Source organism: Heteronotia binoei, chromosome 7 (genome assembly GCF_032191835.1).
Source record: "Heteronotia binoei isolate CCM8104 ecotype False Entrance Well chromosome 7, APGP_CSIRO_Hbin_v1, whole genome shotgun sequence".
Classification (NCBI taxonomy): Eukaryota; Metazoa; Chordata; class Lepidosauria; order Squamata; family Gekkonidae; genus Heteronotia; species Heteronotia binoei.
Window position 1 is genome coordinate 62400162 of NC_083229.1, and position 13703 is coordinate 62413864.

The following is a 13703-nucleotide window of genomic DNA, read 5'->3' on the forward strand; positions in this document are numbered from 1 at the left end:
TGGTGCTAAGACGCCTTGTTCACCAGTACTACCCCTGCATGAAAGGTAAGGGGAAATTGGTAAGGGGCACTTAACCCTCTTGGCCTGGGCTTCCCCCATCCACCCCAGAGGAAACTGTCTACAGCCTCATGAGCCTGGGTGCAGCTTTGCAAGAGGAGCCGCCACAGTCCTCTTTCCAAAAGCCATCCTGACCCCAGAGCTGAGGACTGAGAATTAAACGTCAGCTGTCTGAATTGCTGATAAAAGGTCTGCGGTGCCCTCTTTCTTCTGCTTGACCTGGGTCTTGCTTTACAACCCAGGGACTTCTCGCAGCACCCTTTCCATCAGTGGTCAGCCGGAGAGCTTTCCCTGCACCCTGAGCTTCAGCGATGCAGCTTCAGTGTAGGGCTGAACAAGCCTTCCCTTCTCACAAGGAACCTAGATGGTGCCGAGTCATTTCCCCCTGCTTCTTTTGGAGAGAGGATGCAGTGAATGGTCCCAGTTCTGAGCCACCTGCTGGGTCTTAATGGGTCTTTGATGGAGGGAGGCAAGCGAGAAGGGGGTCAAACTTGCTCCTCCCTTCCAAGGCACTTTTAACCCAAGAGGGGCCTGCCTGCTGTGTGGATTTAGAAGCTTTAGGAAAATGGGAGGGAGAGCGAGCACAAGAAAGAGCAACAACAGTGAGTGAGAGAGAGAGCAACAGCAAGAGAGCAACAATGAGGGGGAGAGTGAGAGAGGATCAGCAAGAGACAGACAGACAGCCACAGCGAGGGAAAGAGCGAGAGAGCGACAGCAAAGGGAGAACGAAAGAGAGAGACAGCGAGAGAGAGAGAGAGAGCAACGACAAGAGAGTGGGAGAGAGAGCTGGGGCTGGGCGGGCTGGCTGCTGGAGGGAAGAAGCAGCCCAGCCCCAATGTCCCCCCGCCAAATTTTTAATCCCCCAGACCCCTTCCCCCAGATTTTCTGGCTATGAGCCTGCGACCCTCCACTCATGTATTCTCCTTCCTTCCCTCCTTCCTGCCAGCCTGCCTGCTGTCATATGCGATGTCCACATGTTGTAGCCCTCAAACATTTTATGCTTATTCCATGTGGTTCTAACTGTAGGGAAGTTTGGCCACCCCCAGGCTGGACTATAGGGCATCATATTTCAGAGTGTTTTAAGTGCATGTGACCATTTTTAAGATGGCATATCAGAAGCTCAGGCATGAAGCCTTATTATTGGGTCAGACCCTTGGTGTATGAAGGCTATTGTTATGCTTGAAGACTGAAAGAATATGAAGTGGAGCTAGGAGACATTCAATCTGGGAGGATATGCATGTCAAGAAGATGGTGTATAAGTGAGGTAGACCCCCCCCCCCCCTATGCAGGTATGAACAGAACTGAAAGCATCCCTCCTAGGTGTATGGCAATAGTGTCTTATGAGCATTGTGAGTCAATGAAAAAGCAAGGAATAGAGCATAGAGGATGATAATTATCTTTTCCCCATCAGCAAGTATGTTGATTCTCCCAGGCAGTTTGTCAGACCTGTATGCATCAGCCCCCTTGCCCCCCCCACCACCATCCCAGAGACTAAGAAGGGGCCTGGCAAGTGGGCACGCACCTGTGAAATTGACAAAGTGTTAAGGCAGGTTTCTCTGGAGCCATGTTGTTGTAGCTGATGGCTAGTCATTGCTGTGGGGGCAGGATACTGGGAGGTTTTGTGGCATAGCCGTGGAGAGGTGGCAGTGGAGTTATCTCCCAGGCCCTTGTGTAGGGTCAGGAGGCTGTTACAGAGTGGTGCAGGCAGAAGGGCCCACAGCCCCGTTAAGAATTTTAGTTTTGTGGGTGGAGGAGAGAGTTGCGGAGGTGGCCTTTCCCAGCTTGTGAAGGGATTGAGTTGCTGTGAGGGCACACAAGAGCAGAAGAGCCCATCTTGCTCACTGGGAAGGCAGGAGACTGATGGGGCCAGGAACAGGTTTGAGGCAGTTTACCAGTGCTTTGATGGGGCAGCAGTTGGCTGTTGCAGCCAGGGCATTGTGACAGGCATGGTTCATGCTGAGGGCCCAGTGAGGAGCCTCCAAAGGTCAGCAGAGAGAGGGGTGTTGGATTGGCAGGGCCTGCCTCCATCTCTGGGAATGCATTATGAGAAGGATGGGACCAGAGCAGGTATGAGGCAGGTTCTCTGGTCTTATAATGGGTGGCAGACATCCGTTGCAGCTGTTGGTGGCCAGGGCATTCTGCAGGGCAGGCTAGAAGGCGAGAGCTGAGGGAACCTGAGGCTTAGAGGGGACAGCAGATGGCTGTTGCAGCCAAGGTGTTCTGGAGGGCATATTAGAGGGTGAGGGTGCAGGGAGAAGGCTGGTAAGGATGGCAGAGAGATATGAGGGCTGTCTGGGCCCATGGGTTGGCAGTGTGTACTGGTGATTGGCCTGTTGGGAGCAGCCCCATCTGTTTGATAGTAGCATCTGTACTCTACCCAGAGTAGAGCAACAGCAGTAACTGAGGTATGCTAAGAGAGATAACCATGTCTGAGGTGACAATATTTTGGTGGGTTTTCAGTTGTGCAGTGGATGGGGGATGGGGGAGGCAGGCCAGTCAGTGGAGGAGTGGAGAGTTATACCTAAGTCCACTGATCTCAATGGACGAAAGGGCATAACTCTGCTTTGGATGGCACTGATACGTGTGCTTGAAAGCAATAAAAATTGAATGTGTTAAAAGAGGATTATATTTTCTGTCAAAATTCCTGTAATGTTATACCAGTATTCTAAAATGAATTATGAAGCTTGGTGAAAAGCTTTGCCAGAACTGTAGTGTTTTGTGGCTCCTGAATATTCTTGCCCAGTATTGTCCATCAGTGAACTACCCCCATGTGCTTGTTCACAACTGGCGTATGGAGTATGGACACTCGCATAATCTCAACATTGTTAATTACACATAATTGGAAAGCTGCTTTACAAATGCTTCTTTGTAATGTCATTGATTTGGAAATACCATGCAAATACAAGCCTAGCACTACATTGGCATGTCCTTCAAAGGAAGATGATTTACTTGCATTGAAATGGCAGTCTTAACTACCACCACCAACATATATTTCCTCTTGAGTAGAACTGGGTCTCCCACATAATAGAAAGGTAGGAGGTTGTGTAGGCAGGGGATACAAATTTGGTGTCTACGGCTGCCAAGCCCACAGTCCGGGCGGGAATTCCCCTATGTCACCAACGTGATGACATCACCCGGAAGTGATGTCATCGCGCTGGTGATGTTGCGTAGTGGCCGCTCTAGGTGCTTCCAGGAAAACCATAGGGAAAACTCTATCGTACAATAGAATGCAGGGGACTTGGCAAGCCTATAGGTGTCCTAGTTCTGAATGTCACATATTTTTTCACAGTTCTTTAGAGTCAAATTTGATGACGCTCCTAACAGGCATGTAGCTTTGGTTGTTTGAGTGTGTCACCAAAAACAATGCACACAATTTCCTAGTCTAGCTCATCAGTTGGAAGGTTAGACTACTTCGTTGATTGGTATTCATAATAGATTTTCACTGTTGGTCATATTGTGGTTGAACAAAAACCTAGTTTTTGAGATGGTATAAACACTGTATTATCCTCCTTATCTTTTGTTAAGGAATGTACAACAAAGTTAAAGGAATGTATTAAAGTTCTATTTCTTAAACCCATAATTGAAATTCAATTAGCAGTAAAAGGATCATTTCTCTGTATTACTTTGGTTCCATGTTATTTAAAGCAGTGTGTTCAGTCTGAGACTGTGTGTTCATAGTCTCAGAATATTGGCAAGGCTACCCAAACGAAAATGTGCTTTAAAATATTTGCTATCCATTTGTGTGGTATTTTCACAATTATTTATTCTCATAGTGTATTTTTAGTTTTAATAAATTGTAGGTTAAACGTCCAATTCCACTCAACATTTTTGTTCACGTAAGGTGGGAAATGCTCCTATTCTACTTGTACCCCTGTACCACATCCCATGCTGGTCCTAAATCCCCCCCCAACCCTTATAGTGGTTTTTCAAGGCCATGGGGGGCTGTAACAAGGAGGTGGTAAAGATCCATTCCATGAGTAAAATTCCTGTGACATAGAGGAGGGCAATAAGTATATTTCCCCATCAGCAAGTGTGTTGATTCTCCCAGGCAATTTGTCAGACCTGTACATAGAATGGATAGGGAACCAAACCTGTCTATTTATCTTTAAAACATATTTTTATTTTTAACATAATAGATACTAGCTTCCAGCCAGTTTTGGTAACACGATTAATAGTATTGCTTCATTGTAGGTGCCATATGAAGATGTTCTTATTTTCAGAGTATACAGTAACTGATAGTAGTTGTTCTATCACAGGAGAAGTGGACAGCCAGTTCAACTCTCTAAGCTGCTATTTTGATCTCAAGATGCAGAGAAATGCATTTTTATTTGGAGGTTTGAACTCAGCAAAAGCCTCTAAAAAGTTCTTTCTCTTCACAGAGAGCAGGCAGGAGGAGGGAAGTCAATTGAGTTGATTTCCAGCCTTACCTCAGCCATTCTTTTAGAAATGCTAATAGGTCTGACAGAGCTTCCTCCCCGCTCCAGCTAAACAGGTGATAATCTAGCAGGCAACACAGATTTGGAGGACTTGAGGTGCTAGAACAACTTTATTTCCTAGAGACTTTAAGAAACGCTTACTTGACCTTGCCTGACGTGGTCAGTGGGAGGAGAGAGAGAGCCCCTAGGAGTGAGAGGAGGATCTCTTTTGTGCTGATTCCATCAAGGCAGACAGAACTCTTACCTGAAGGCACTGCCATATGCTAGCCTGCAATGAGCAGAGGCTTCAAAGCCATAGAAACCTGCTGGAACAATTGTAGGCCGTTTTCCCACTTACCTTACCCCGGAGCGACGTCCCTCTTCACCGCGCTGCGTCTGCGCAGATTTCGCACAAACTGCTGCGCAGCACCAGGAAGAGCCGCATAGTCCTGGGGCTTTTGCGTCGCAAATGTAAACTGCCAAAAAGCAGGTTTACATTTGCGACGCAAAAGCCCCGGGACTATGCGGCTCTTCCTGGTGCTGCGCAGCAGTTTGTGCGAAATCCGCGCAGACACAGCGCGGTGAAGAGGGACGTCGCTCCGGGGTAAGGTAAGTGGGAAAACGGCCGTAATCTTTTAAACTAAAAGAGCCTGCCTTAGTTTGACATTTGCTAGGGCTTGCACAGAAAGAGGGACAAAGGAAATGTGTTTTATCCTTTTCTATTGAATCCCTTGCTCCATCTGGTGGTGTGCTGAGAGTACGAAATTTTTTTTTAATAAATGCTTTTTAGATTTGATGCTGGTAGCAGTTTTCTGCACATTAGATCTCCATCATTCTGGGCATGCTGTCTTCTGAAAGAGTACCAGGAAGGGGGCAGTCAGTCAGTTGGCAAGTGGTTACTCTCCCAGTGGTACACAAGGCAGTAAGCTATCCCCATGGTAACCATATGTTGGATAGCAAGAAACAAGGGCAAGGCCATAGAACTGGAACAGATTCTAGGAATTCTGGCCCTGTCAGAAGGAGGAGGAGATTGGCTTTATAATCCACCCTTCACTCAGAGTGGCTTGCAATCTCCTTTCCCTTCCCCAACAGACACCCTTGAGGTAGGTGGGGATGAGAGTGCTCTTTTGAAAACTGCTCTTGAGATAACAGCTCCAAGAGAACCTGTGGCTGACCCAAGGCCATTCCAGCAGCTGCATGTGGAGGAGTGGGGAATCAAACTCAGTTCTCATGGATTAAGAGTCCCTGCACTTAACCATTACACCAAGCTGGCTCTCAAGGCCAGGTGGTGGCAGCAGTTGAACAAAGAAATAGGGAGCACCCCTTCCAGGTGCTGGGAAAGCCAGGTGGAGGCCTACTGGGGGCCCAGATGCCTTGGAAGCCTTGGTGGAATAAGGCCTGAAGGTCAAAGCAGGACAGTTCTGTTACACAAGGCTAAACATTTTGTTCCGCTATTATATTGTACAACAACAACTTCTACCATTCTGTTGACACAGAGGCTTGGATTTACTGGAAGAGTTCCACATGCAGTAGTGTCCATGCAGACGTGGGATTATAAACAAACCCCCTCACACTAGTCCCTTGTGCTATGTTTAACACAGCATATCTCAAACTGTGCTTGTGCAAGATGTTGTATTTCTGGGGACCGTAAGAAATAGTGAGGAAAGTGCTAAGTATTGTGCAACACCTTGCTTAAGCAGAACTGTACTAAACTGGCGTACATTTTCACTTGTTCATCACTGGATCCAAGCCAGAATTTCCACAGAACTCACATGATGTCTACTTGCTCCCTGGGAACAATTAAACAGGAGCCCTTGAAGTTTAACATTTATTCCAACATAAAGTTTCATGAGTCAGAGTTCACTTTCTTGAAACCTTTGGATGGAATAAATTTTGTTAGTTTTTAACAAAGTGCTACTTTGGTTGATGTTTAATTTTGCTCTGTGGGAAGAGGTTTCAAGTACCTCCAATGATAGTGAAGAGGCAAATCTTTAAACATTGGTAGATACTCAAATAGTGACATCTCCACACACAAGTAGTTTATTTATGATGCATTTTATTGACATTAATATTTGCTTCTAGTTTGAACCTGGGTTGGCTACTGAAATTAATAAATGGTATACCATGTTAGCATACCCTCTCTAGAAACAATGCTGATGGTACAACACTCTTGCATCAAGTTCTGTCAAAAATGATTTCCATAAGCACTTATGACTTCTCTTTTTATAGAATTAATTTGAGTGGGAAATGAAAGTTTTACCTTAATAAAACAAATATAAAACATTATCTAATTGCTAGTGTTGGTATGTTTATAAATTACTGAACAGAAAGACAATACATTCTGAATGTAATCATGATTGCCTATATGGATTCAAGACAAGAAAATTAGAATGCAGCTACAGCCATTTGAGTAATTACATCTGATCTGCGTTATTTATTAGTTATTACATGCTCAAGTGATTCAAGGTAGTACATTGCCTAATTTCATTGCAAAGCAAACATACTGTATTTTTAGGCGTGTTACATTGTTTTGGGATTGGATTAACACAATTTCTCTATTTCTCATATGAAATAGAGGCCAGCAGATTATCAATTAGATAAGTACAGGGGTTCAGAGACTTTGCCACAGCAAGCAAAGTGAAGAAAAGAAAACTACTCTTATAATCTTACCCCAAACTCAGAAAGATGGCTTGCCTGACAGCAATTGTTGCCTGGGGCAAGCAAGCTGTAGGAAATGGAAATGAAATTGCCTAAAATATAGTCTGATGCTCATTTGGTTTGGGAAGAGGGATGACTAAGGAAAAAGAGAGGACTCACCAAAACTATAGTGCTGTTAATCAACATTCATTCATAGGTTAATCCCATTCCAGGCTTGTTCAAGAAACAGATGGAAGAGTATGAGATTACTGGGACTCCGATGACGATTGCTCCTTCTTTTGTAGGGAGGTACATTCCAAAAACCCTGTAGTCTCATGGGTTATATTTAATCATTTGTGATCTAATATTTAGTTTTGGTCTCTCTTAATCACTATTCTATTCTTCAGTTGTAGTTACTTAGGAGGCACTGAAATTGCCTTGTTTCCACTAATTCCTACTAAAAAAAATCGCCACATAGTTCCTTTACCCTCATAACTGAAGCATTTTTGGTAACTTCAAATTTTGGTTTTCTTTTTCTATTTTAATTCCTCTTTTTTTTGGGAGGGGGGGGGAGAAGTTCTTTGACCACCCAAGACATCCATTTACAAACTGTGGCCATGTTATAGCACCCAGCACATTATTTGGAACGGTACTTGTGCAGCCAGTTTCCCTGTTGTCATCTACGAGCAGGGGAATGACCTGGGCATGTAATAGAGCCTCAGTGTATATACAGAAAACTTTCCTACACAGAAAAGTATGGGAATGTCCCTGTACATATCAGACTTTGGATTGTAATCTGAGCCTTGTTTAGACTCTTCTAGTGAGGACTAAACAATGTTCTACTTGAACAGCTCCATCTTACATGACTAGAGAAACGGAAGTATTTTTTCTCTTTTGGTCTCAGATCAACATATGAACTGCAATATTTTTTCCTCCCAGGGGAGAAAAAGCTGGTTTGACTTTATTACAGTAAAACCAAAAAGTATTCACACCAGCAGCAAATCCACTGATGCCAACAAAATTAGTTTTTTTTAAAAAAAATCCTCGTTAGGATGCTAACAAATTTACTTACAAACACCTATATTTATTATTTCATAAATAGGCGCAACAGCTTCCATAAAAAAAGATTAAATACAGACACAGTATGAAGAAACAATAATACATAGCCATATGTAAAGGTTATAATTTAGCTGTTTCCAATCTGTTTCTGCATCTAATAAAATATCAAGAAAGCATTTGGCAGTTTTATACATAAGAGGACGTAAATGACGTTTACTAACCGTTACACATAAAGTGATAAAAAAGCAGTTTTAGGCAGTACAAAATAAATGTGTTTCCTCTTTTCTCAACACTAAATTTTTTTGTATAATTAATGACACAAAGCCAATTTCTGCTTAATTAAACTCATTTGGGAATATTTTTTTCTTTTTTTTCTTTCAGAGAGTTTGAAAATATAGACTATTAGTCAGTTGCTTAAAAATGAAGTAAAAATATGAATGTTTGCCAATTTAACCCCCTTTGTGAAATCAATAAACTGGAATGAGCCAGTTTCAAATTACAGTTAGCTACAAAAACATTCACATTTTATACTCTAGGAGAGTGTAACATAGATGCTATTTACAAACTTGCTATGATTGCTACATCAAGCCATTTAAAAAGTCTTTAGTAGTTTCATATAAACACCCATTATGAAAACCAATGGAAAATCCAGGACTTTTATCCAAGACATCTACAGTTGCTAAGGCAGTTACTAGCGCAGCACTTCACAGCAAAAATAAAAACCAACATAAAATTTGAATGGTCCAAGCCTCCTTCTTTTAAAAAAAGAAGAAGAAAAGCAATGTCCATTAAAGAATGTTGGAGGAGAAAGAAAAAGAAGGAAGGGGTGGAAGAAGGAGCAATACTATTGTTTTCCCAGCGCGAATGACCCACCAGCTCAAATAGTCCTAAGTGCTTAGCAACTTATATTCTCTAAATAAATGCAGAACTGCCTTGACTGCACAAAGCAATCATGATGAGAAGACTTCCCTGCATTCCTCAGTGGAAAGGAGAGAGGCTTTCCCCAAACATATTCAGGTGAGGTACAAGGCTTTGTCCCTCTGCATGGCCCTGGGAATAAAAAGAAAAAAAGAGAACAAAAATTAGTGTTAGCCATCACAATCAGATATGAGTGGAAGTGATATCTTAACTCTTGAAATCAGAGTTCTTCCATCTCTAGAAATGAAATGCATTATTAAAATAAATATCCATATCCATTTTTTTAATCACAGTGGGTCCTCCAAAGCAGCTTATGGAGCAATAATATGATTAAAAGGCCAAAATAAAATCAACACTATATGAAACATTTACTATTTTATAACACATTGCCTCAATAGAATAATATTTAGCAAAAACATCCAGATAAAACAATATAAGAGCAAACAGCAGCAGGATAAGGAGACAATCAGATCAAATTTAAATACTTAAAACAGTTTAATCAAATTAAAACACTCTCCTAAGCCAGGATGACTAGTTTTCCCCCCCTCCCCTCCTATCTAGAAGTCAGATGAGGATGTTTTCTTAAAATGGACATAATGAGCAATTTAAAATTATCTCTTCATATTAACTATTTATTCGGGGGGGGGGTTGTAGAAAAAGCTCAGCAGGAACTCATTTGCATATTAGGCCAATCCCTGATGTCATCAGAAGTGATATCACCTTTCCGTAGGTTACTTTCTGCATATTGACACAGAACAGTACAGTGCCATTAGCTGCGTTTCACGGATGTGTGTTCTCACACAGCCCAATGACAGACCTTGTTTTGTCCTCCCCCCCCCCCCCAAAAAAAAAACAGAGAGAGAGAGTCACATGCGGCTGAACAGGCAGCTGGTGGGCGGCTCTGCATCTTTCGTAAGTCCATTGGAGGGTGGAGGTGGCAGAGAGGATGGAGTGTATGGTCTGGGAGTGCATGGCTGCCTAGTGCCTTCCATCTGCCAGAGACCTCTTTTTGAGCCAGAGCTCTGGCCAAGCCAGCTGGAATTGCATTCCTGTGTGTTCCTGCTCAAAAAAAGGCCTGTATTTGTTTCCATCATCATCAGAAATACTCAGAAGAATTTGGGTGAAATCAGAGAGTGATTCAGGTCATTCTGATTATTATGAAAATCAACAGGAAAGGCAGTCTTCAATCCTATGTGGCTTTTCCTGTTCCTTTCCCCCTCAGCTTTACAGGGAAAGAAGAATACTGGAAATAAATGGTGTCATCAGGAAAGGTTTGGATTTTTGGCTTATGCTTTCAAGATGGCTTATGCTTTCAAGATGGCGCTCTTCTATCGGGGATCGTTTGCACCTCATGAAGGCAGGTAAAAAGGTGTTTGGTAAGAGACTTGTTAACCAAATAAGGAGGGCTTTAAAATAAGTTGTGTGGGGGAGCAAGACAATAATTCAAAGTCTAGTATGATTCCAATAACTGGAGATAAGAATGCTAAAGTTTTGTGGGGAGTGTCACATATGCTAGGTAACATTAACTTACAAGTATGTAAGGAAACAAAAACTTCAGGGTGCATAAAACATGGGTATTGGATGATGATGAAGATGATGATAGTGGATTTATACCCCTCCTTTCACTCTGAATCTCAGAGCAGCTTACAATCTCCTTTACCTTCCTCCCTCACGATAGACACCCTGTGAGGTAGGTAGGGCTGAGAGAGCTCTCACAGTAGCTGCCCTTTCAAAGACAGCTCTGTAAGATCTATGGCTGACCTAAAGCCATTCCAGGAGCTGCAAGTGGAGAAGTGGGGAATCAAACCCGGGTTCTCCCAGATAAGAGTCCATGCACTTAACCACTGCACCAAACTGGCTCTCAATGGTTCCAGTGTCTCTACACTAATGCACAGAGTGTGGAAAAGAAACAGGAGGAACTGGAAGTCCTAAGACAAAAAGGGGAGTATGGTCTATTAGGCATTGCTGAAACTTGGTGGGATGACACAAATGGAATATTAGGATTGAGAGGTACAACTTATTTAAAAGAGACAGACCAATAAGGAAGGGTGGAGGCTTAGCATTATATGTGAAGGAGATATATACCTGTGAGGAAATACGTGAATTTGAGCAGGGCAGTTCAATTGACAGTCTCTGGGTAAAAATAAAAGGAGTAAGAACTAACAGTGATAGTATGGTGGGGGTCAGCTATAGACCACAAAGGCTAGGCAGAGGACTTAGATGAGATACGCCTACAGGAGATAGCAAAGTTTTCAAAGAGAAGGGACACAGTGGTCATGGGATATTTCAATTAACCAGACATCTGTTGGAAGTCCAACTCTGCAATAAATAAATAAATAAATAAATTCCTGGCTTGTCTTGCTGACAACTTTATTTTCAAAAAAGTGGCGAAGGAAACAAGGGGTCTGCTATCTTGGACTTGATTCTCACCAATAAGGAAGAACTGGTTGATGAGGAGGAAGTAGTGAGAACCCTGGTTTGTCGTGACCACGTGATTTTGGAATTTACAGTCTTGAGGAAGGGAAAATCTGCAAGAAGTCAGATATATAGGTTGGACTTTAGAAAAGCAAATTTTTGACAAATTTAGAGTGAAGCTGGGTTAAATCCCATGGTCAGAAATACTTAAGGAGATGGGAGTTCAAGAGGGGTGGGAGTTGCTTACAAGTGAAATATTGAAGGCACAAGCACAAATGATTCCGCTGAGAAGGAAAAATAGGAGGAGCCTAAAGAAGCCAAGGTGACTCCATAAAAACCTCTCTAAAGACTTGAGGAATTAAAAAAAGGACTCATTTAGGAAATTGAAGGAGGGTCTTATAACCAAGGATGAATGTAAACAAATAAACACTTAAAGCTCAGTATGAGCTTAGGCTAGCAAGAGATGCTAAAAATGTACAAAATGTGCAAAATAAGAAAAAGATCAAGGACATGGTAGGCCCATTGCAAGGACAGGAAAGTGAAATTGTAACAGGTGAGGAAGCAAGGGCAGAACTGCTCAATTCCTACTTTTCCTCAGTCTTCTCTTGTGAGGAAAATGGTGCTTACTGTGGCAGAAACAAAACATATGATGAGGGAAGGGATTTGTGGCCTAGGATCATCAGCACAGGGGTATTACATAAACACCTAGTTTCTTCAAATGAAACTAAGTCCTCAGGGCCAGATGAACTTCATCCAAGGGTACCAAAAGAACTTGAGGAGATAATTTCTGAGCCTCTGGCCATTATTTTTGAGAATTCTTTGAGAACAGGTGAGGTGCTGGACGGGTAAATGTTGTCCCCGTCTCCAAAAAGGGGAGGAAGGAGAATCCAGGGAACTACCAACTTATCAGCTTGGAAAAGTTTTGGAACAAATCATCAGTCAGTCAGTCCTGGAACATTTAGAAAAGATGGCTGTGATTAATAAGAGCCAGAGTGGGTTTCTCAAGTCATGTCAGACTAACCTTATCTCCTTCTTTGAGAAAGTGACTACCTTACTGGATCAAAGGAATGCTGTAGACATAGTTTATCTTGATTTCAGTAAGGCCTATGATAAGGCTCCACATAGTATTCTTGTTGACAAGTTGGTAAAATGTGGTTTGGATCCTGTTACTGTCAGGTGGATCTGTAACTGGTTGACAGATTGCACCCAAAGAGTGCTTGTGAATGCTTCCTCATCCTCTTGGAGAGGAGTGACAAGTGGAGTACCTCAGAGATCTGTCCTGGAACCTGTTTTGTTCAATATCTTTATAAATGATTTAGATGAAGAAATAAAGGGAATGCTTATTAAATTTATTTATTTATTTATTTTATTCGATTTATATCCCGCCCTACCCCACCGAGGCGAGCTCAGGGCGGCTCACAATACAAAACTAACAAGGATCAGTTTAAAAATACGTTAATAATTTTACAATAAAATACATAAAACTCACATCAATATGCACTATGCCACCTTTTCCTTAAATCAATTCTTCAAATATTCCAGTATACAGTAATCTGATGTTCGAGATTTAAATATTCAGGCATTCCGATATCAATTAATTATATGCCAACTGGAAGAGGGCTGTTTTACAGGCCCTGCGGAACTGTTCGAGATTCCGCAGGGCCCTCACCTCCTCCGGGAGCTGGTTCCACCAACAGGGAGCTGCAATCGAAAAGGCCCTGTCTCTGGTCACTTTCAGACGGGCCTCCTTTGGCCCAGGGATTATAAGGAGGTTCTGAGACCCCGATCTCAGCACTCTCTAGGGAACATGTGGGGAGAGACGGTCCCTAAGGTAGGCAGGTCCCAGGCCATAAAGGGCTTTAAAGGTCATAACCAGCACCTTGTACCGAACTCAGTATGTTATCGGCAGCCAATGCAGTCCCCGAAGCCCCGGCTGAATGTGCTCCCGTCTAGGGAGCCCTAACAACAGCCAGGCAGCCGCATTCTGCACTAGCTGCAACTTCCGGGTTCGGCACAGGGGCAGCCCCATGTAGAGGGCATTGCAGTAGTCCAGCCTCGAGGTGACCGTTGCATGGATCACTGTTGCCAGGTCGCCGTCCTCCAGGAAAGGGGCCAACTGCCTTGCCCGCCTGAGATGAAAAAATGCGGACTTGGCAGTGGCTGCTATCTGGGCCTCCATAGTTAGAGTAGGCTCCAATAGCA

General features: G+C 43.0%; 1 protein-coding gene across 1 annotated transcript in view; it reads right to left on the reverse strand.

Moving 5' to 3' along the window:
• Positions 1-8172: 8172 nt before the first annotated feature.
• The window catches only part of TOX (thymocyte selection associated high mobility group box), a 417402-nt gene continuing 411871 nt past the window's right edge, over positions 8173-13703 (reverse strand). The window contains exon 9 of the mRNA XM_060243743.1: positions 8173-9218. Coding sequence (XP_060099726.1) covers positions 9182-9218 — 37 coding nt within the window. The 3' untranslated portion in view covers positions 8173-9181. The remainder of the gene's footprint in view (positions 9219-13703) is intronic.